Source organism: Chiloscyllium punctatum, chromosome 2 (assembly GCF_047496795.1).
Source record: "Chiloscyllium punctatum isolate Juve2018m chromosome 2, sChiPun1.3, whole genome shotgun sequence".
NCBI lineage: Eukaryota > Metazoa > Chordata > Chondrichthyes > Orectolobiformes > Hemiscylliidae > Chiloscyllium > Chiloscyllium punctatum.
Genome location: NC_092740.1, coordinates 143,244,269 through 143,268,555, shown reverse-complemented (window position 1 = coordinate 143,268,555; position 24,287 = coordinate 143,244,269). Strand labels below are relative to the sequence as shown.

Sequence of the window (24,287 nt, the reverse complement as noted above, 5' to 3'; positions counted from 1 at the left end):
CTTAAAAGGAACTGTACAAGTCCATAATACCATAAGATATTGGATATAGATAAGATATAGTGGGCCATTCAGCAATCAGTGTCACGATTCAATGAGATCTTGGCTGACCAACTCAGGAAAAAAAAATCCTCATTCTGTCTTCACTGGGTGACCCTAGCGCTGAGATAATGTCCTCTTGTCCTGGAATCTCCCAAAGGGGAAACCAATCTCTCAGTACCTGTCAAGCCTCCTTGGAATCTTACATGGTACAAAAAGATTCTTCTAATTCCAGTGATTACAGACCCAATCTACCTAACATTTCCGCATAGGAGAATGCCTCCATACTGAGAATCAATTTAGTGAACCTTCTCTGGACTGCCTCCAATGCCAGTATATCTTCCATTAGAAAAGGGACCAAAATTGTTCACAGTATCCCAGCTGTGATCTGTACAGTTTTAGCAAGACTTTCCTACTTCCGTTTGAAAAACAGCACAACAGTCCATTTGCCTTCTTTATCACCTGCTAAAATTCGATATTAGCACTTTGCAATTCATGCACAAGGTCTCCCAAATCCCTCTGTGCTGAAGGTTTCTGCAGCCTTACTCCATTTAACTAATACCAGCTCTTCTATTTTTCCTGTCAAAATGCATAACCTCACATTTCCCAACATTATATTCCATCTGTCAGGTTTTTGCCCACACTCTCTCTCTTTCTCTACATATGGACTGTGTCATTCCCATCAGTTTTCTGCATCTTCTGTTAACTTGGCAATAATACATTCACTTTTCTCACCCAAGTCATTAATATATAAATAAGACCATGAGACAGGAGCAGAAATTAGGCTATTTGGTCCATCGAATCCACTCCGCCATTCAATCATGGCTGATAGGTTCCCTCAATCCTATTTTGCTGCTTTCTCCCCATGCCATTTTATCTCCTTGGCAATCAAGAACTTATCTATCTCTGTTTTAAATATATTTAATGACCTGGTCTCCACAGCCCTCTGTGCCAATGAATTCCATAGACTCACCACTCTCTGGCTGAAGAAGTTTCTCTTTATCTCTGTTCTAAAAGGCCTTCCTTTTACTCTAAGGCAATGCCCACGGGTCCTAGTCTCTCCTACCATCTTCCCAACGTCTGTTCTGTCCAGGTCATTCACTATTCTATATGTTTCAATTAGATTTCCCCCCAACCTTCTAAACTCCATAGAGTATAAACCCAGAGTCCACAAAAGTTCCTCGTATGTTAAGCCTTTCATTCCTGGGATCATTTTAGTGAACATCCAGTGAACATGCTCCAGGGCCAGATCATACTACCAATGAATCCACAACTCTGCGACTACTTTTGTTCAAAACCATTGGATGCATAGGATAAAGCCCCTAGACCTGATCAACTTTTAGCCCTAATAGTTTCCCTAATACATTTGCCTCTACTGGGTTGTTCTGTTTATTCCTCCTCATCCCAATTGATTTAATATTTTTGGAATGCTATGCATGTCCTTGACCATGAAGACTAATGCAAAGTACTCTATTTATTCAGCTCTTCTGCCACTTCCTGATTCTCTCAAGGCATATGTTCACTCTGACCCCTTTTCCTTTTTATGCTTTTAAAGAAACCCTAACTGTCTATTTTTATATTACTTGCTAGCTTGCCTTCAGTTTATAATCTCTCAGTTATTTGGTTACTTTTCCTAACTCTTGGTTTTTAAAACTTTCCCAATGCTCTGGTTTACCACTAATCTTGGTCTCTGATGGCTACTGTTACCAATTTCATTTTTCCGATGTGCATTAAGATCAAAGTCAATCATGATCAATTATACTGTATTTTAACATGCCTTCATAATTTGGTGACTTATTCTGTCCTACCAAACAGTTACTGTTTAGGGGCTTACAGACTACTTCTACAAGTGTCATCTTCCCTTTGTTAATTGTTACCTCCAAACACATGGACTCTACATCTTCCAATCTAACAGGATTTCTTACCATTGTACTTATTCCATCTCTTTTCAAAAAGTCACATCCCTTAGTGTTCAGTTTTGACCTCCTTCCAAATCTTTGAAATGGCCACAAGGTCATACCCATTAACCTATACTAGTGCCATTAATTTAATTATTTTGTTCCAAACACAACACATGTTTAAGAAAGAGCTATTAGTTTTGCTTTTCATCATTTTTCCCCCTTAACCTAATTTCCTGCTGTCTTCTTATAATTGTGTACTGTGTCCCTAACTGTCTCACTCTGGATGTTAATACCCATATAGTTCCCTGCAAATGCTAGCATATACTTTTGCTTGTAAGCCTGCATAGTCGCTCTCTCAAGCCCCATAACCTTTCTAACTAGTTTAAAGCTCAAACTCTCCAGTTATTTGATTCACCAGGACACTGGCCCCAGCATGATTGAACACTGTCCAATCAGTATGGGTCCCTTCCAGCACAATACTGGCATTAGTGCCAGAACTGAAATTCATTCCTCCTATACTAATCTCGAAGCCTTGCATTTAACTCATTGACTTTATTCTAAGCCAGGTAAAAACAATGACTGCAGATGCTGGAAACCAGATTCTGGATTAGTGGTGCTGGAAGAGCACAGCAGTTCAGGCAGCATCCAAATAGCTTTGAAATCGAAGTTTCGGGCAAAAGCCCTTCATCAGGAATAAAGGCAGTGAGCCTGAAGTGTGGAGAGATAAGGTAGAGTAGGGCGGGGGTGGGGAGAAAGTAGCATAGAGTACAATGGGTGAGTGGGGGAGGGGATGAAGGTGATAGGTCAGGGAGGAGAGGGTGGAGTGGATAGGTAGAAAAGGAGATAGGCAGGTAGGACAAGTCCGGACAAGTCATGGGGACAGTTACTGAGCTGCAAGTTTAGAACTAGGGTGCGGTGGGGGAAGGGGAAATGAGGAAACTGTTGGAAGTCCACATTGATGCCCTGGGTTGAAGTGTTCCGAGGCGGAAGATGAGGCGTTCTTCCTCCAGGCGTCTGGTGGTGAGGGAGCGGCGGTGAAGGAGGCCCAGGACCTCCATGTCCTTGGCAGAGTGGGAGGGGGAGTTGAAATGTTGGGCCACGGGGCGGTGGGGTTGATTGGTGCGGGTGTCCTGGAGATGTTCCCTAAAGCGCTCTGCTAGGAGGCGTCCAGTCTCCCCAATGTAGAGGAGACCACATCGGGAGCAACGGATACAATAAATGATATTGGTGGATGTGCAAGTAAAACTTTGATGGATGTGGAAGGCTCCTTTAGGGCCTTGGATAGAGGTGAGGGAGGTGGTGTGGGAGCAGGTTTTACAGTTCCTGCGGTGGCAGGGGAAAGTGCCAGGATTGGAGGGTGGGTTGTAGGGGGGCGTGGACCTGACCAGGTAGTCGCGGAGAGATTGGTCTTTGCAGAAGGCGGAAAGAGGTGGGGAGGGAAATATATCCCTGGTGGTGGGGTCTTTTTGGAGGTGGCGGAAATGTCGGCGGATGATTTGGTTTATGCGAAGGTTGGTAGGGTGGAAGGTGAGCACCAGGGGCGTTCTGTCCTTGTTATGGTTGGAGGGGTGGGGTCTGAGGGCAGAGGTGCGGGATGTAGAAGAGATGCATTGGAGGGCATCTTTAACCACGTGGGAAGGGAAATTGCAGTCTCTAAAGAAGGAGGCCATCTGGTGTGTTCTGTGGTGGAACTGGTCCTCCTGGGAGCAGATCCGGCGGAGGCGGAGGAATTGGGAATACAGGATGGCATTTTTGCAAGAGGTAGGATGGGAAGAGGTGTAATCCAGGTAGCTGTGGGAGTCGGTGGGTTTGTAAAAAATGTCAGTGTCAAGTCGGTCGTCATTAATGGAGATGAAGAGGTCCAGGAAGGGGAGGGAGGTGTCAGAGATGGTCCAGGTAAATTTAAGGTCAGGGTGGAATGTGTTGGCGAATTGCTCAACCTCCTCGCAGGAGCACGAGGTGGCGCCAATGCAGTCATCAATGTCGCAGAAGAAGAGGTGGGGAGTGCTCCTCCACATTGGGGAGACTGGGTGCCTCCTCGCAGAGCGCTTTAGGGAACATCTCTGGGACACCCGCACCTATCAATCACACCGCCCCGTGGCCCAACATTTCAACTCCCCCTCCCACTCTGCCGAGGACATGGAGGTCCTGGGCCTCCTTTCCCGCCGCTCCCTCACCACCAGACGCCTGGAGGAAGAACGCCTCATCTTCTGCCTCGGAACACTTCAACCCCAGGGCATCAATGTGGACTTCCAACAGTTTCCTCATTTCCCCTTTCCCCACCTCACCCTAGTTCTAAACTTGCAGCTCAGTAACTGTCCCCATGACTTGTCCGACCTGCCTATCTCCTTTTCCACCCATCCACTCCACTCTCTCCTCCCTGACCTATCACCTTCATCCCCTCCCCCACTCACCCATTGTACTCTATGCTACTTTCTCCCAACCCCCACCCTCCTCTAGCTTATCTCTCCATGCTTCAGGCTCACTGCCTTTATTCCTGATGAAGGGCTTTTGCCCGAAACGTCGATTTCGAAGCTACTTGGATGCTGCCTGAACTGCTGTGCTCTTCCAGCACCACTAAATCCATTTATTCTGAGCCAGTCTGCCTCTCCCTTAGAGAGTCTGCCTAATCTTGAGATTATTACCTTTTAAATTCTGATTAACTTAATGAATGCAAGTTGATGTGACAGAGCACATAAATTCTTTGAAAGGAAAACTAGATAGGAGATCTAACAGCAGGATTAGTATAGAATGTGTGAAATGTATAGGAGACTGGAATTAGACAAGGTGGCAAATTAAAAGTTTGATGAATCAGGAGAGCTAGAATAAGATAAAGGACATTAAAGGAATTAAGTAGTGAGGAAGAGATAGCGGACTCAGTAGTTCATATTGTAATAAACAACATACAGAACTTATGAGCTAAATGACAAGCCTTTGTACTAAAATGTTGTGCTCCGATTTCATATAGTTGCCAGCTTTTGTCATTCACCCAAACTGAATCCTTACCATGCCAGTGTTGCGTTGAAAGCTGTGTAATCTGTTTGGAGAGTGCTGCAGATTCCTCTGCATCAACATTAAGAAAAATTCCTAGTACCAGTTCTGTAGCCAAACGTTTGAACATAGCATAAACTGCGACAGGCTCACTGCTGGTGGAGTAAGAGTTTAAAGAGAGGTCAAAACTCAATAATACAAGAGGTGCTTTTAAAACATCTTGTGGAATAATAATTCCAGTGAAAACTCTTTCCTTGTGATTTGGAGATGCCGGTGTTGGACTGGGGTGTACAAAGTTAAAAATCACAACACCAGGTTATAGTCCAACAGGTTTAAATGGAAGCACACTAGCTTTCGAAGCAACGCTCCTGCATCAGGTGATCGTGGAGGGCTCGATTGTAACACAGAATTTATAGCAAAAATTTGCAGTGTGATGTAACTGAAATTGTACATTTAAAAACTGATTGTCTGTTAAGCCTTTCATTAGTTAGAATACAGTGATAGTTTCACTTCTTTCATGTGTAAATCATAAAACCTTTTTTTAAAAAAGTTGCATTCTCGGGTTAGCTGTTAACAATGGTGATAGCTAGACAATATGTTGAAGGTATTAGCCCCCCTGTGTTCTTTGTCTATGACCTGATGTTTAATTTGATTCTAATCTAAAAAGTGAGATAACAGAGTTTTACATAAATTCATGCAGCTTTTGAGCTCAGGTCTGACAACGGACAGACAGGAGGGTTCCCTCCCAGTTGGGGAACACTTCAGTGGTCCAGGACATTCAGCCTCAGACCTTCGGGTGACCATCCTCCAAGGTGGACTTCAGGACAGGCAGCAGAGGAAAGTGGCAGAGCAGAGGCTGATAGCAAAGAGCGGAACCCATAGGGCGGGCCTTAACTGGGACCTTGGGTTCATGTCACATTACAGGTGATCACCATTGCACTACACACACACACACACAGATATTCCTACACACACACACACACTCTCATACACAAGGACACAGGTACACACAGACGCGCACACAGACACCCACACACACCCTTATAGACACACACATGCACCCCCTCACAGACTTAAGACACTCTGCACTCTCTACACACACACACACACACACACACACACACACACACACACCCACCCCAGACAGACAGATAGACAGACACACACACACAGACAAAGACCCACATGCACACATTTTGTGGGGTGAATTTGTACTTGCAGAGTTACATTGCACTTTGCTCAAAAACTGCATACATTCATGTAGAACTCTGAGCTCAAAAATTGCATGAATTTATGTAAAACTCTGTTATCTCATTTTTTAGGTTAGAATCAAATTAAACATCAGGTCGTAGACAGAGAACACCTTCAACATATTGTCTAGCTATCACCATTGTTAACAGCTAACCCGAGAATGCAACTTTTAAAAAAAGGTTTTATGATTTACATATGAAAGAAATGAAACTATCACTGTATTCTAACAGATGAAAGGCATAACAGACAATCAGTTTTTCAATGCATAATTTCAGTTACATCACACTGCAAATTTTTGCTATAAATTCTGTGTTATGATCGAGCCCTCCACTATAACCTGATGAAGGAGCGTCGCTCCGAAAACTAGTGTGCTTCCAATTAAAACTGTTGGACTATAACCTGGTGTTGTGAGATTTTTAACTTTTTTTTGTGTAACTTCCAATCCATTGTTCAGATGTAAAGTGAAATTCCACCTCTTTTTAAATGATAAATTTTATTACTTAATATATATAGGGAATAGCTTAACAAATAAAGATTACTGTTAATACTTCAAAAATCTTTTGTTCTTATAAAACCTCATGCAGCATTCAAGTGCAGCAACTTAAATAATGTAAACATTGGACACAATAAATTAATTGAAATTTTATCTTTTTAGTTAAGTGATAATGAACTAAGGAGGATTGGACTTCATCCCGATTGATACGTTTTTAAAAATAGAATTGCTCTCAGGCTTTGGGATACACTGGTAAAGCCATATTTGTTGCCCATCTCCAATTATCATGTGGCGAATCTTCTTGAATCACTGTAGTCCTTGTGCTGATGATGCTCCTGTTGGGTTAGGTCAAGATACCAGGATATTGATTCAGTGACAATAAAAAAATGGTGATGCATGTCCAATAATAACATGATATTGCATAAACTTCTCAAGATATTAAAATTACATTGCAAGCTGTCAGTGCACCAGAAAACCCAAATACTTCATTCATCCCCTTTAGGAAGATAAAATACCCACCTGGATCCTTTTTCATTGTTAGTCTACGTACCTGGATTCTGGCTTACAAGAAACTGCAGATGCACAGAGGTTGTTGATATTTAATGCCCTCATGAGAACTAAAATGTGTAATTAATACTTAGGATGTAGATAAAAAACTAGCAAGGTCAACATTTATTTAATAATCCACTTGATAAATATGTTTAACAATGATATCTGTTTTGTGACCTAGGCAGCGCTACCATTTACAACTGAGATATTCTTGTTTGAATTCATTATGATGCCAAATGTCATTATTTACCAGCTCGATTATAATGGCAGATCTCACAAAATCACCCACAGCTTCAATTTGCCATTTAATTCTGAATAGTGGCAAGAATAATAAATAAATGTGAGGACAACTGAATTGCATCAAGTAATCACATCACAAATACAATGGTGCTAAACTGGTTTATTTAAGTAACAGATATTCAGAACTGATCATTACAGCAAAATGGAATTTTCAATATCTGCAAAGGTATTAGGAAAACCAAAGGCACATTCATATCTATTAGAAAATCTACACACCCCTAATGAGACTATCCTCTCATTCAACTGCTACCTCAGTATGGGTAAGGTTTTAGGCAATATTAACACTGTTTGCCTAAGTAGAAAGCAACTTTGCCCAAGATTGGTAGTACAGTTATTGACAAATTGAGTAAGTAGGCCACACTGGCAGATATACAGGGTGATTATCGTATCCACGGAGTTGGTTTCCACGGTTTCAGTTATTTGTAGCAACTGAACATATTACATGGAACATAACAGAACCGGGGGCTGCTGGGGAGGTAAATGCCCCATTTAAACAAATGGGTTCACTACTATCTGTAGGTTTAGGCTTCCGCAGTAGGTCTTAGAACATATCCGTGAGGGTACAGGGGGACTACTGTGTTTTAAAACAGGCAATATGAGGTCAACTGTTTTGAAACAACAAGTATACCTCTAAGTTATCATGCCTCACTGGAGCATCACAGTAGAAGTCAAGCTCTGCTTTTCCTGGAATCGTCACGTTAGTTAAAGATTTTATCAAAGTATGCAAAAGTAGTTCCTTATTTAACTCTTGTTTAGATTCAAGTGAACAGAACACATGGACCAGGTTTTGCATTCAACAAGATTTACCATTTGTTACAAAGAAGCAGATTCTAGTTACAGTTAAACAACAAAGAACTGTGTCATATATCTCCATTAAATAAAACTACAAAATCCCTTTAAACCCCTCCTCCCCGCTCCCCCCCCCCCCCCCCCCACACCCCAACCAACAGACAAAAAGACTGGTGTTATGAGTGGAGGGGAGACTTGATAGCCCCTGTCCACAATGATCCTTTCGCTCACCAGGAAGTAGAGTCATAAAGTTGTACAGCATGGAAACATACCCTCCGGCTCAACTTATCTGCTCTGACAAGATATCCTAAACTGATCTAGTCCCACTTGCCTGCATTTGGTCCAAATCACTCTAAACCTTTTCTATTCATGTATCCATCCAAACACCGTTTAAACGTTGTAATTTTACCAGCCTCCACCTCCTGTAGTAGCTCATTCCAAGATGCACCACCCTCTGGGCAAAAAAGTTGCCCCTTTGGCCACTTTTAAATCTTTCCCCTTTCACCTTGAACTTATGCCCTCTAGTTTTGGACTCTCCAGTTGTTCTTCAATCTCATTTCCCAAGGGTCTTTTTCACTTCTTTGCAGGAGGCACAGGCAATTGGTACATTGCAAAGTCTCCCAGTCATTTGGTTAAAAGCTACAGCTTACAGCAATTGGTGTGGTAAAATAAATTGATTTCTCCAGGCTTAGGCTTTTCTGTTAACGCACAGAGACACACATAACTGCTCCTTGCAGAGGTCCAATACATTTATGGGCATATTGCTCACATCTACAAGTGCTCAGCTATCCAATCACGTAGTTGTTAACAGGTTGATGACTTTTATTGTCATCAACAGTTACTCACCACTCCATAAATTAATAGTTACTTGTTGCCAGCCAAATCTCACTTTGTACACGTTCCCTGTTGCAAGCGCCATCTGCGACCAGCCTTCCCCCACTGGTTGACAAAACAGCAGTGTAAACACCACCTACATTGAGTTTCAGTATCTAACATTTAAAAAGTGCAACAATCCCTTCCCCAAACCTTGGTATTAAAACACAGCCCTTTTCCTATTTCAATCCATAATCAAAGATACTGAAAAATAAAAAGGCACTGTCTTAGAAAGTCCTGTTTTAAGCAGTGACCCATGTAAACATATATCATCTTCTTTAAATTTAATAGAAATGAATTCAGTGTTAGCCTTTATGAATATGGAGCTAAAATAAAAGGATGAATTTCTGCTCAGTTTACTATTAAAAAGAGAGAATGGGACCAGATTCAGAGATTCACACTGCATGTTCCTGGCACCTCAGTTTTCATTAGGATGGGACAAGGGTGCAAGAACTGAGGTCTCACCTTGTACTTGTCACTTGTATGGGTGAATTAGACATTTCCTGCTACTTGCATTTGTTCAGGAATCAGGCCAGCTTTTCAACTACTTGTTAACCTTAGTCTGTATGAGTGAAGCTTTTGAAAGATAATTTCAAAAGGTCTTACCAACATTTCCTATGCCAACTGACTCCCTCCCACTGGCTCCTGAAACAGAACCAATGAACCCAAATGTAACAAATGGCATCTGCAGCAAAGCTAGAACAAAACAGCCAAAAATTTTTAAAAACTTATTAAAATTCTCCAATAAAACTGTCAATCTTTTAATTCATCCACAGTAACAACTTCAAGCACATAACTCTACCTTGTTGGAAATCCAGATTTCCATTATTTGGAGAGAAATACATACAAGGGAAATATTTCCTAACTGACAATTTTACTTTCTCTTAGATTTACTCTGTCAATGGTTTAGTGTTTATTAATACATGATCAGAGGTTTTAAGTGACTGTAGTTTCTGCTTCTGGTACTGACTGATCAGCATTTTTAGAGTTAAGACAAAGTAAATTGCTATTTTCAAGCTTTGCAACAAATGCAATTGATACAATTGAGATCATTGTTTCTGTGTAGGATGCATGAGCATAGAATTGCTGAGCTGGCATGGAGGCAATGCAAGGCCATTAGGATTAGGTGGAGGAGGGCCATGGGGAGTGGTTGAAAAAGTGACGAGTGATAGGCAAATAAAATAAACAGTGTTGAAGTCCCAGAGAATCAAGACAGGCTTTCTAAACCAGCCCAAATGAAGGGCTTTTGCCCGAAATGTCGATTTTCCTACTCCTCGGATGCTGCCTGACCTGCTGTGCTTTTCCAGCACCACTCTAGACTCAAATCTGCACTCAGCAGGCTGCCTTTAAGTGGGCCACACTCTTCATGTACCCATTACCTCCTTCCTTGGAATGAAAATCAGAGGTGGAATGTTCCCCTCCACGGTGAGGGGAGAGTAACAGCAAGGATGGTGGCAAAATAGGGCAGAAGTGAAAAATTTTTTTAAAATCTGATTTTCGCAAAAAGAAAAGCTCTCCCAATTTCCCCACACAAGCCTAAAATAGCAACTTCTGATCTGCCCATGGAGTGGTAATGTTATTTCCTTGTATTTGCATATCAAACCCAACTTGCTCTACAGGTCATTCTGGTATAATGTGTGTTTCACTAACACAAATCGGTTATAATGCAATTGATAAATTGTGAACGCTGTTTGGATAATGATTTTGTACAGCGTTGATAGCACAGGGTTGCAGATTACTACATTAAATTATTTACAGTGTGGAAACAGGCCCTTCAGCCCAACAAGTCCACACCGCCCCACCGAAGCGCAACCCACCCATACCCCTACATTTACCCCTTACCTAACACTACGGGCAATTTAGCAGGCCAATTTACCTAACCTGCACATCTTTGGACTGTGGGAGGAAACCGGAGCACCCGGAGGAAACCCACGCAGACATGGGGAGAACGTGCAAACTCCACACAGTCGCCTGAGGCGGGAATTGAACCCGGGTCTCTGGCGCTGTGAGGCAGCAGTGCTAACCACTGTGCCACCGTGCCGCCCACTGAGGAAGGCAACTGTTGTGATACAGCAGAATGACCTGTATTTGCATTCCACTTCCATTTTCTCCTCTCCTCCATTATGAAACTAGATTCCTGACAAGTGAACCAGGGCTCATGGATAGCTGACTAGAAGCAGGAGTGGTATAATGGCCGGGACAATGTCCTTGAACGCTCCAGGATATCCTCCTGTTCTCAAACCAACTCGGGCATTCAACACTTCACTTTGGAGCTGAAGAACATCTACTACTTGCATTATTCTGCCAGTTCACTTTGCTTGCAGGGACAGCCATGCATCTACACAGGACAGCTTTGCGCTGACAAGAACACATAATCTTACTACTCCTAGCTTACTTTCTTATTGCTCGTTGACTTTTGCATTTACTTGGAGATGACCTAGTCTGTTTCTTCCTACACAATAATTAAATTACTGAGTTGGCTGCTAGCCACTTAATGCACAAGACCTTCAATGTTCAGTTGCGTGCTGCCAGCCTATGGTTTGCGTTGCTTTCTTAGCTCAGAGGGAAAGGCAGACAGCTGGAGATAGTGTTGTGGACTGAACAGTTAATATAATTAGTTACAAGTGGGGTGGACATATCTCGTATGGCACCATGCCACAATGATAGAGTTTCAGCATGTTCCTGCAGTTTATGTGACAAACACATTGCATGCACTTCAAGCAAATGGCCATGTAGAAAAGTCAAAAGGGATAATTCTCAGTGGGTAAAGGGGAAAGACAGTTATGGGCTACCGCTGCAGTCAAATGGCTGGTTCAATTCCAGTACAGGGGTGACCACCAATCGGTCAGGCACTGGTCCTACTGATAGTGTGGAGCCACGTGCTGTCAACAGCCCACAGTCAGGCCTGAAGATCTAAGGATTACGGGTAGGTAATTTTGGGTGGTTGACGGGGTCTTGGGGCCAGTTCGTCCTGAAATGAGACAAAGGGAGGGACTGAGTAATGATGGAAGCAGATGATGGAGCAGTTTGTGGTCATGCATGAGCAAGCAGTGAAGTGCGCGAGTGGGAAGCTTAGAGGGTACAAATGCTTAATATAGTTTGTAAGAATGAGGCGAGTGTAAGAGTCCTCAAGTAGAAATGATGCATAAAATACTGAGAGTAGTCATCCATGAGCCTTACTGAGGCACCTGCACAGAATTAGACAGGGTGCAAGCCATGATTGAGAGGTACCAGAGAAGAACTTATTCTTGTGGATCACAAAAGAACATTAATCTCCTGTGTCCTGCTGGATATCTCTTTTTCCCTTGGAACATAGCACTGACCTATGCTGCAATTCCTGCTTGATCTGCTGGCGTGGTCAGCAGGAAGAATGACTGCTTGCCTCTCCACCACACTGCCTATCGGTATCACTCGAGCTTTTGGTCTAGAAGCAGGGCGTTCGATTGCCTTTCCTCTGTGACTTTGTCAATGTCGAGCACTACCATGTGAGGGATTGTTCTTGACTTGGTGTCTGAAGTGGTCTGCAGTTCAGCTTTTAAAATGGCACCAGCAGCATGTGAGCCACAAAGTCTGGCACTGGTGCCTCACCCGACACTTAGTTCGGGTGAAACATTACCCAAAATCTCAGCTGCATAATTAATAAGGTAAGCAGAAGGTGCCACTTGCTTTTACATTGGTTAGTTCTGCCACTGTGGTCATCAGACATGAACTTTGAACTGATGCAAGGACTGTTTCCCTTATCCTGTCAGCAGAATTATTGACTCAACTTTGTGCACCCATGATTCTATTGCTAGAATACAGTAGTGTGTTTTTAAATTAAACACAGGAAGCCAAGGTACAGATGTCATCCAGATATCACACTATCACTATGAAAAGATGTTCAGCTGTAAATTGAGGCCCGATGACAGCATTAAGTCTCAGGACAAACTTAGCCCTCAGTGTTTCTTGGTTCCCAAATGATAGGTCATAAATGAAATGCCATCAATGATAAACCTATCCCAACAATATAAAACTATTCCATAACAAACCATAGAAGTAAATAGAACCGACACAGACAAGTCAATGATTCAGCAGCAACTGGATGTTTCCTTATGTGGAGGTTAGTATTTTAGTAAAAGGTTACTAAAATACTTCAGAATTTTAATATTTTAAAATTATAGAAGATAAATTAAAATGGAGCATAAAATCAATATACTGCAAAGCTTAAAGTAAAAACATACATAATTTAACACTTTGCAGATATATACACAGGAATTTTGACTACTCAAATACCAATTATCCAAAAATCGGATTTATATGAAGGAGATCTCAAGGTCCCGATGGAAACATTACAGCAAAGACGTGTTTCTAACAGTGATCACGTCTTTTGCTTACAGTGATTAAATAGGCACCATCTCCAAATGACTGACGTCCCGCCCTCTCTCTCTCTCCACACTTCCCCTGGAGTTCGACTGAGGGGTGTACCCTAAACCCCGCTTCCCCAGATAATCTCTCCAACATTGTCCTAAGCAGGGTAATCGCGAAACCTGTGAAAAAGTTGTGATTGTGACTGTGGCTGTGTGTTTATGTGCTATTTGGAGACAAAACCCAAAAAGGCAGCAGCAGCAGCCTTGTTGTTGGTGTCCAGTCCGGCTGCCCCAGAGAAGGGGTGGGGGGGTAAGGAAAGAGGCACATGGTGGGGAGTGGTGTTGGACGGGGTTGGGAGAGCGCGGTGATGGTTGGGGGCAGGCGAGGGCGGTGTTTGGTGGGGTTGGGGGCGGTGATGGATGGCGGCGGGTGGGGGTCGGTGTTGGGGGCAGGGTCTCACTGCTGTGTGCTGCCGCAGTCTCCTGAACAGGGAGCAGAGTTTAAAAACTCCTAGCCCCAGAGGAAAGGAATTTAATCGATTAACCAAATAACTGATTATCCGAACGAAATAGTGTCTGTCCATCTCATTCGGCTAATCGAGGTTCCCCTGTAATGCAGATTTTACAGAAAAGTTGTGCATGAAAACTTACAAACCGTTTGGTAATTGTAACATTGTAATTATTTATATGCTTCATATATCCTATGCCTTCAGAAAGTGTAGAGTGGCACCTCGCCATTACTGGGCCATTGGAATACTTACCTCCTTTGTAGGAAGCAGTAAGGCGATGGGTACAAAATTAAAACAAAATTTAACAGCAACTTCAGGGCCATATAGTACTACATTCTGCAACCACATCACTGACCAGCATATAGCAAGTCAGCAACCTGGCTACCTAGCATCAAAAGCAGCCGGAAAAGGTGCAGTAATGGCCACTGCCTGATTTTCTTCCCATTCTAACCCAGAGTAAAAGTGCACATATTACACAGGAGTCAGTCAAGTAGATCATGCACTTAACAAGTTGCAACATTTTTAAATTTAAAGTACAGCAAAATGCACATTAAAGTGGTATTTCCAGATTTTGGATAAACATTTTCTAACTAGTTCCAATCCTAACATCAAGTATGCCAGAATAGAAAACTTGCAGCATCCTGTGCAAATTCACAAGGTTTCAGAACTTGCTCATGAGATTGAGATAGATTAAAAGGTAAGATTTTTAGCAACCTAATGATTTATTTGTGGAAAAACATAATCTCTCAGTAAAGTGACTATTTCTGCCTTATCTTATTCCCATAGATGTTGGGATCTGTTTCAATGACTTGGCTATTGCTCAACTGAACCCCCTCCTTAACTTCGAGACATCGAAACTGAATAAATTCTAAACAATTCACATCCTGCTCTGTCCACCCATCACCCCATCTTCAATGGACTACATCAGACCCCTACCTCAATCATAAAGTTAAAAATCACACAACACCAGGTTTAATTGGAAGCACACTAGCTTTCGGAGCGACGCTCCTTCATCAGGTGATGGTGGAGGGCTCGATCGTAACACAGAATTTATAGCAAACGTTTACAGTGTGATGTAACTGAAATTATACATTGAAAAACTGATAGTCTGTTATGCCTTTCATCTGTTAGAATACAGTGATAGTTTCACTTCTTTCATGTGTAAATCACAAAACCCTTTTTTTAAAGTTGCATTCTCAGGTTAGCTGTTAACAATGGTGATAGCTAGACAATATGTTGAAGGTGTTAGCCCCCTGTGTTCTCTGTCTATGACCTGATGTTTAGATTGATTCTAATCTAAAAAGTGAGATAACAGAGTTTTACATAAATTCATGCAGTTTTTGAGCTCAGAGTTCTACATGAATGTATGCAGTTTTTGAGCAAAGTGCAATGTAACTCTGCAAGTACAAATTCACCACACAAAATATATGTTATGATTTGGAGATGCCGGTGTTGGACTGGGGTGTACAAAGTTAAAAATCACACAACGCCAGGTTATATTCCAACAGGTTTAATTGGAAGCAGGTTTAATTGACAATCACCTGATGAAGGAGCATCGCTCTGAAAGCAAGTGTGCTTCCAATTAAACCTGTTGGACTATAACCTGGTGTTGTGTGATTTTTGACAAAATATATGTGTGCATGTGGGTCTTTGTCTGTGTGTGTGCGCGTGCGTGTGCGTGCAGAGTGTCTTAAGATTGTGAGGGGGTGCATGTGTGGGAGTGTGTGGGGCTTTAAGGGTGTGTGTGGGTGTCTGTGTGCGCGTCTGTGTGTACCTGTGTCCATGTGTATGTGAGAGTGTGTGCGCGTCGGAATATCTGTGTGTGTGTAATGCAATGGTGATTACCTGTAATGTGACATGAACCCAAGGTCCCGGTTGAGGCCCTCCCTATGGGTACCGAACTTAGCTATCAGCCTCTGCTCGGCCACTTTCCTCTGCTGCCTGTCCCGAAGTCCACCTTGGAGGATGGTCACGAAGGTCTGAGGCTGAATTTCCTGGACCACTGAAGTGTTCCCCAACTGGGGATTTACACATTTGTGATTTACACATGAAAGAAGTGAAAATATCACTGTATTCTAACAGATGAAAGGCTTAACAGACAATCAGTTTTTCAATGTATAATTTCAGTTACATCACATTGCAAATTTTTGCTATAAATTCTGTGTTACGATCGAGCCCTCCACAATCACCTGATGAAGGAGCGTCGCTCCGAAAGCTAGTGTGCTTCCAATTAAACCTGTTGGACTATAACCTGGTGTTGTGTGATTTTTAACTTTGTACACCCCAGTCCAACACCAGCATCTCCAAGTCAATCATAAAGGAAAATTTGATATCTCTAAGCCTAACTGAGCCTTCCTCTACAATATTTTTACTTTCAGATGGGTCTCTGCTAAACCTTCCGCTTTTCAACATAACCTTCAACAACCTGTAACCTACGGAATCTACTCCCAAATGGTTTTGTCTTACTTTGCTCCCAAACTTTAAAACCAAGTTTTTTTTCCACAAAGCTTTCTATTACCTACCTTAATTTTCTCCCTCAATTCTATTTCACCAAAAGCACTTGACAAAACTTCCTTCTATTAAAAGGTGCTAGCTAAGTACAAGTTGTACATTTGGTGGCAGCTGTGTAAAGTTGTAATTATGATACTTATGAAACCCAGTTTTACTTGACTTGGAGACTGGACTGTGGAGATGGATGTCCAGCATGGGGAGACTTCAATATCCACTAAATCTAAAGAACATGCTTTGTCAACCAACTGCTGGCCTCAGGAGGAGCAGTCTTAATACAACTGATGATGATAATCTTAGCAGTTTGCTGCATTATGGAAGGACTTGAGGAGCCAGCTTAAAAGATACTGAGGCAGCATTTCTACTAAGTTGCACTGGTTTATCCAGCATAGTGAATAAAGATGGCCAAACTGAGCAAAAGATTTCAGAATTTGAAGTTACTTCATGCACAAACCAACTCCCCAAAGTCCTGTGTGCTGGTTTGGGTGATCTTGGTTTTAAACAAAATTGCAGGCCATATCTAAGACTGAATTAAGCACCATGTAGTTTCCAGATATTGCAGTTGTAGCAGCCTTTTGAAATTGCTTGGTTTTATTTTGCCACAAAGACACAACTAGATGACCTTGGACAAATTAATAAATATTTAATTGTTTAAGAAAATGAAAGAGTGCACCGAATGATCCTGCAGAGGGTGCACTATCTGCATATGTGTGTGCATTGCCTGTGGTGTCAACATCAAGTCCCAGATAGCTGCAATTTGCAAATCAAGTCAAAATAGAAAGTTGGTGATATGGAATACAGTGGGAATGGCTTCCAGGTTCACCTAACTAGAAAATACAATGTTAAGCAGAACACTCGAGGAGTAACATCAACTAAGGGGACTTCTCATGGAGCACTGTAATAAGTGATGGTTTGGCAGCACCTGTGAAAAGTAGAAATGAGGATTACAGCTTGTCAGTGGGCAGTGAGGGTTCAGGACTGGAGGCAAGCAAGAGTCAGCCAGACATAAGCAGAAATGCCAGCTCCTCAAGTTTAAGGTAGCATGAGTGATGAAATCACCAAGCAGAAATCAGTGGTGGCCAGTAAACAGGGGTTGATAGTGTGTGTTTGGCGGTATGGTTGCAGGTGAGTGTACACAAATGACACTATAATAACAGAAATGAGAGTGTGAACCAGGCCAGGTGTGCATGCACAACTGTGGCCAAATCAACATCAAGTCTTACAGGATTTTTAAAAAAATTAGAATTGGGGTACTCTAGTTGTGACCAAAAGATTGTTATTAAAAAATGCCAACTTGGGATAAAGTGATTTTTCACTGTTCATAAAATTGCAGCAGGGTACCACTCAAAAATATCAAGAAATTCATTGTGCAAGATTTTAAAAACCATTCCATTCCAAGATGCTGTCTGTATGCAATGGTCCTTGGAAAACTTGCGTTTGAGTATATGCAAACAAACAAGTGGAAACTTGAACCATAACATAACCTCAACACAATTTCCAATTGGATACCATTTTACTAAAAGTAGAAATATAATCGCAAGATGTTAAACTGACAAGCCTTTTGGGTCAGATCAAGTAAAGATCATATAGAGCTACCGACAGATAAACAGGTTCTCCAAGCCTACAAAATTGATAACATGTTGTTAAATCCACCTTCAATATCCAGCACTGGTGACCATTTCCAACCTCAACCAGAAATAAATTAGCTAGTCAGTTGTGTTATTTGTAGCATGCAATCTGTTTGCTAGATTCACTTGCGGAACAATACTTCAAAAGTCATTTGGAATTCTCAGTGCCTGGGAAAGCAAAGTTACTGGATATTGAATATTGTAGATACATAATAGTGCAAAGGTATAGAGACTACGACCACCAAGTGGTCTCCAGGTGGAGATATTGCAGAGGGAATCAGTGTGAAGTAGAAGATTAAAAAATCCAAAAGATTGCATAATAACATGGTATACTCTGGACTCTTTCCAATCTGCAGCACAACAAAATATGTTGCTATGTCACAATGAATCCTTCACATAAACCCAGTGCCACATTTGGACCTTCTGATCTTCCTCCCTTTAATTTGACTATTACATGCATTGATTGGATTTTGATTTCATTTGATTTAGTTTTGTCACATGTACCAAGGTATAGCAAAATGCTCTCTGCAGTACAGACAGATCATACCATACAAAGATCTAAGGGTGATAGAACAGAGCGAGGATTACAAAACTATGGTTGCAAAGAAGGTGCACAAAAAGCAAGATTAGATTTGAAATTTAACAGATCCATTTGGAAGCCAGTAACAATGAGGAAGCAACTGTTCTTGAATCTGGTGGTACATGTGTTTAAGCTTTTGTATATTCTCCTGACAGAGGTTGGAGCCTCTACTGTGAGATCTGAGTGTGATATAAAAAAAACATACAACAGTACATCTGCCTGACTGAAATATATCAATTGCCATCAATAAAAATTTAACTTTTTTCATAAATGACATTTATCTCATTACTAGCAATGCACATGGCCGTTGCACTTCTTTACACATCAAAAGAAGTCATCTAGGATTGTAATGGTGTGCTGGAAGTGGCTGATTCCAAACAAACAATTTAAACTTAATGTGGTAAATTGGCTATTTACATAGCGTAATCAATCAATCCGAAATTGACGCCAAGATAAGGAATCAAAATCATTATTGAACAGGAGACGACCTTCAGTTCAGCATGGTGTGTGCAGGTTCTTTGAAGGAGAAATGCAGTTACCTTATTCCCCTGCTCTTTCACCAGAACCATGCAAATTCACTCTTCAGTTGCTTATCAACTCTCTCAGATTTGGCACATCAGGATTTTACCATTTCAACACAAGTTATTTGTGTTTTAGAAAGCATTTGAAAATGAGTGGGTTTACTAAAAGCAACTAGCATGAGTTGATTATAAAGGCAAATTAAATTTTACAATTTCAGCTAGAGCAAGTAAGTAAATGGATAGTTAAGGTAAATGTAGTGGTCACTGATTTTTAGAATGGCTTCAGTAAGGAGTCTCACCAGAGGCCTAGTGTAGTGATTGTAACAAGGTCAGCTGGTGGTCATCATAGAATTGGAGTTCCCTGACTGGGGCTGTTAATCTTGTCCAACCAAGGAATCCTGGCTGACAAGAACAGGAGTGTTAGCGAGCACAGTGGTGTAGCAGGAGTGTGTAGGGCACATAACCCAGAGGTCGATGAATCAAAATCATGCTCTACTGTAGAACGGTGGGGTTTGGCTTTGCTGCTCCTCTCCCTTGTAAATTGCTGTTTCTCTGTATACAGCTGTTAACGTTAATTATTTGTAAACTGCACTGTTTTATAAAATAAAAAAATTAAATAGAAAAAAAACAGAAGTGTCTCTAGAAATAAAGAGAACAGGAGTGTCAGACATGATGTTCACTTGGAGCTGGCTCTGAGGGAGTTAGATCAGCGTCAAGGATTCTCCACAGGTAAATAAAGGGTGATGGGATAATGGCCTCTGTGCAGTTATTTACCTATTATAAGCCTGGATGATCAATGGACTTAAAAAGAATAATAACAAACAGGTGCTGCTTAGCTTGGAAATAACACTGCAAAGAAAATGTTAATCTATTTTTGTTCTCAGTGGATTTGTACCAAAAATAAGGAACCAAAACATTCATCTTCTACAGTCACACAAGCAAGCGGTCTCTGGAAGACAAGTAGGATAACAAAACAGACAAAACCCCCTTTCCAGAAAATGGATTGGCTTAAGAAGTTGACTTTGATTGCTGACTAAACAACATCAGAGTAGATTTAAAAAGAAGCGGAGAGTGAAAGTTATCTGAAAGCCAAATGATCATGAGGTAGGCAGCTCAAAACTGAAGTCTTTCCTCAGATAAGCTGCTTGCACAAGCTGAGCAGATGGATTTCTTACTGGATATGCAGAAGACAGGTCGAAAAGTGTGGTGCAGGAAAAGCACAGCCAGCCAGGCAGCATCCGAGGAGCAGGAGGGTTCACTTTTAGAGGATGAGCTCTTCCTGATGAAGAGTTCATGCGCAAAACATCGACTCTCCTGCTCCTTGGATCCTGCCTGACTGGCACCACACTTTTCAACTCTGATCTCCAGCATCTGCAGTCCTCACCCTCTCCTACGCAGAGGAGGCTCATGTACCAACTTAGAGAGCGCGTGCGTGCGAGAGAGCGCGAGCAATTCAACTCATGCTGTTAACATCACTCTGCATTGCAAACCAGCTGTCTAGACAACTGAGCTAACCAGCGAGCCATAGAGTACAAAGATAGAAGTAATTCAAAAATCTAAATAACTTAAAAACTGGAGGTTGGTACATCATTTGGAGTGAAAACCATCACATTGCCCCGTATAGTTCTTTCACCAGAAATGGCAAAACAGCTGAGTGGAGGTTGCAACTACAGCAAAGTCAATTGTGACTTGTAGTTTTTAAAAATGATAACTTTGGTTTGTGTAAACAAAGACCAATTGGCATTTTTTATGGTTATCAAATTAAAGTCATCTGTACAAGAGTGAAAAGTTAGAAAGCTTTATAATGCAGTGAATTGTTGTTCAGCTCACTTTGCATGCCTTTGAATGAACATAGAACATAGAAGAATACAGCGCAGTACAGGCCCTTCGGCCCTCGATGTTGCGCCGATCAAAGCCCACCTAACCTACACTAACCCACTATCCTCCATATACCTATCCAATGCCCGCTTAAATACCCATAAAGAGGGAGAGTCCACCACTGCTACTGGCAGGGCATTCCATGAACTTACGACTCGCTGAGTGAAGAACCTACCCCTAACATCAGTCCTATATCTACCCCCCCTTAATTTAAAGCTATGCCCCCTTGTAATAGCTGACTCCATACGTGGAAAAAGGTTCTCACTGTCAACCCTATCTAACCCCCTAATCATCTTGTACACCTCTATCAAGTCACCCCTAAACCTTCTTTTCTCCAATGAAAACAACCCCAAGTGCCTCAGCCTTTCCTCATAGGATCTTCCTACCATACCAGGCAACATCCTGGTAAACTTCCTCTGCACCCGTTCCAGTGCCTCCACATCCTTCCTATAGTATGGCGACCAAAACTGCACACAATATTCCAGATGCGGCCGCACCAGAGTCTTATACAACTGCAGCATGACCTCAGGACTCCGGAACTCAATTCCTCTACCAATAAAAGGCAGTACGCCATATGCCTTCTTCACTGCACTATTTACCTGGGTGGCAACTTTCAGAGTTACAATTCATCCTGTTCTACCCTGCAGCTCTAAATTTTTTTTTTTTTTGTTTTCAGCACATTTCCAGTTGACTTTTGAAAGATACAACTGTATTTACTTCCTCCAAGCTCAAATTTATCAGCATCAGATTGGCAAATACTGATCGTAAGGAAAAGTAAACTGCACTAGCCACCAAGTACAAATCAATTCAAAATGTTAATATGCGCGATATTTCAATATGCAACCCTTGGAGCAATTTTCAGCATGCAAGTTAGAAATAGTTAATTTTTGCATACTTTTTGAGCAAGTAGTGACCGAGGATATTTTTAGCGCGTTTGATGTGGCTGATTCCAACAGCGCAATTGAAAACTATTCATGTCATAAATCTTCTTTACACAGCATAAATCAGTCTAAAATTGATGCCAAGCCACGGAATCCGAATGATTATGACTGGAGGCAGCCATTCTGTTCACCATGGATGTGTGCAGGTTCCCTGAAGAAACTCTGCTAATCACATTCCCCTGCATTTCCACCAGAATCCTGCAAATTCTCTCTCTTTGTGTGTTAATCCAATTCCTTTTAGAGAGTCCTAGTTGTACCTGTCTCCACTGTCCTCCCAGATAAAACACTCCAGATCAGAATCATTTATGGTTTAGAAAATATCGTTCCTTCATGGTGCAGTTGTTTCTGTTACCAACCACCTTAAATCAAATCCTTTGATTTGTGACCCGCATCACAGGGAACAACTTCTCTCTACTCACTCCGTCTATATCCAAGGAATAAGACAATGTGGTGATAAGCTTTATTCAAGATGTTGGACAGAGGCTGACCAATGAAATTTAGATTGGGAATTCCAGAACTTAGGCTCTAGCAGTTGAACGCCATTGCTGAGGAGGTGAACAAAGTTAAAAACCACCCGCTCATGATGAGGTGGTGAAGGCAGTGGAATGCATAAAGGACCCAAAATTAAATGGCAGAGTCATAGAGATGGACAGCATGGAAACAGAACCTTCAGTCCAACTCATCTATGCCGAACAGATATCCCAATCTAATCTAGTCCCATTTGCCAGTACTTGGCCCAAATCCCTCTAAACCCTTCTAAAACATATACCCGTCCAGATGCCTCTGAAAATGCTAACATTGTACCAGCCTCCACCACATCCTCTGGCAGCTCATTTCATACATGCACCACTCTCTGCTTGAAAAAGTTGCCTCTTAGGTCTCTTTTATATCATTCCCCTCTTACCCTAAACCTATGCCCTCTCGTTCTGGACTCCCCCACTCCAGGTAAAAGACTTTGTCGACTTATCCTATTCATGCCCCTGATGATTTAATAAATCTCTATAAGATCATCCCTCAGCCTCCAACACTCCAGGGAAAACAGCCCCAGCCTTATTCAGCCTCTCCCTACAGCTCAAACCCTCCAACCTTGGCAACATCCTTGTAAATCTTTTCTGAACCCTTTCAAGTTTCACAACATCATTCTGATAGGAAGGAGACCAGAATTGCATGCAAAATTCCAAACGTGGCCTAACCAATGTCCTGTACAGCCACAACATGACCTCTCAATGCCTATACTCAATGCTCTGACCAATAAAGGAAAGCATATACCAAACACCTTCTTCACTATTCTATCTATCTGCGACTCTACTTTCAAGGAGCTATGAACCTGCACTCCAAGGTCTCTTTGTTCAGCAACACTCCCTCAGACCATTCTATTAAGTGTATAAGTCCTGCTCAGATTTACTTTCTCAAAATGCAGCAGCTCACATTTATCTAAATTAAACTCAATTTGCCGCTCCTCGGTCCATTGGCCCATTTGATCAAGATCCCGTTGTAATCAGAGGTAAGCTTCTTCGCTGTCCAGTACACCTCCAATTTTGGTGTCAACTGCAAACTTACTAACTATACCTCTTATGTTTATGCCCAAATCATTTACATAAATGACAAAAAGTAGTGGACCCAGCATCAATCCTTGTGGCACTCCACTGGTCACAGGCCTCCAGTCTGAAAAACAACCCTCCACTACCACCCCGCCTGTTTCTGTGCTGTACATCTCTATGACTCTATTATCTAATTATGGGTCCTTTATGCATTCTACTGCCTTCACCTCCTCATTTTTAACTTTGTTCACCTCCTCAGCAATGGCCTTATATCTTCTTTTGTATCCAAATGGCTAGTTCTCCCTATATTCCATGAGATAGATCATAGAATAATACAGCGCAGAACAGGCCCTTCGGCCCTCAATGTTGTGCCAATCTGTGAACTAATCTAAGCCCAATCCCCTATGCTATCCCATCATCATCCATGTGCTTATCCAAAGATGGTTTCTAACTCCCTAATGTAGCTGAGTTAACTACGTTGGCAGGTAGGGCATTCTCTGAGTAAAGTACATGCCTCTGACATCTGTCTTAAATCTATCGCCGCTCAATATGCAGCTTTGCCCCCTCGTACAAGCTGATGGCATCATCCAAGGAAAAAGACTTTCACCGTCTACCCTATCTAATCCTCTGACCATCTTGTATGTCTCTACCA

General features: G+C 41.9%; 1 protein-coding gene across 5 annotated transcripts in view; it reads right to left on the bottom strand.

The window, feature by feature from the left end:
• Positions 1-24,287, bottom strand: part of LOC140491197 (uncharacterized) — a 122,101-nt gene that overhangs the window by 59,333 nt on the left and 38,481 nt on the right. For 4 of the 5 annotated variants that reach the window (XM_072589179.1, XM_072589194.1, XM_072589186.1 and 1 more), the window contains one exon: positions 4,944-5,083. The exons of the other annotated variant lie outside the window; for it this stretch is intronic. In XM_072589179.1, the coding sequence (XP_072445280.1) occupies positions 4,944-5,083 (140 nt within the window). The remainder of the gene's footprint in view (positions 1-4,943; positions 5,084-24,287) is intronic. 5 annotated transcript variants of the gene reach the window in all.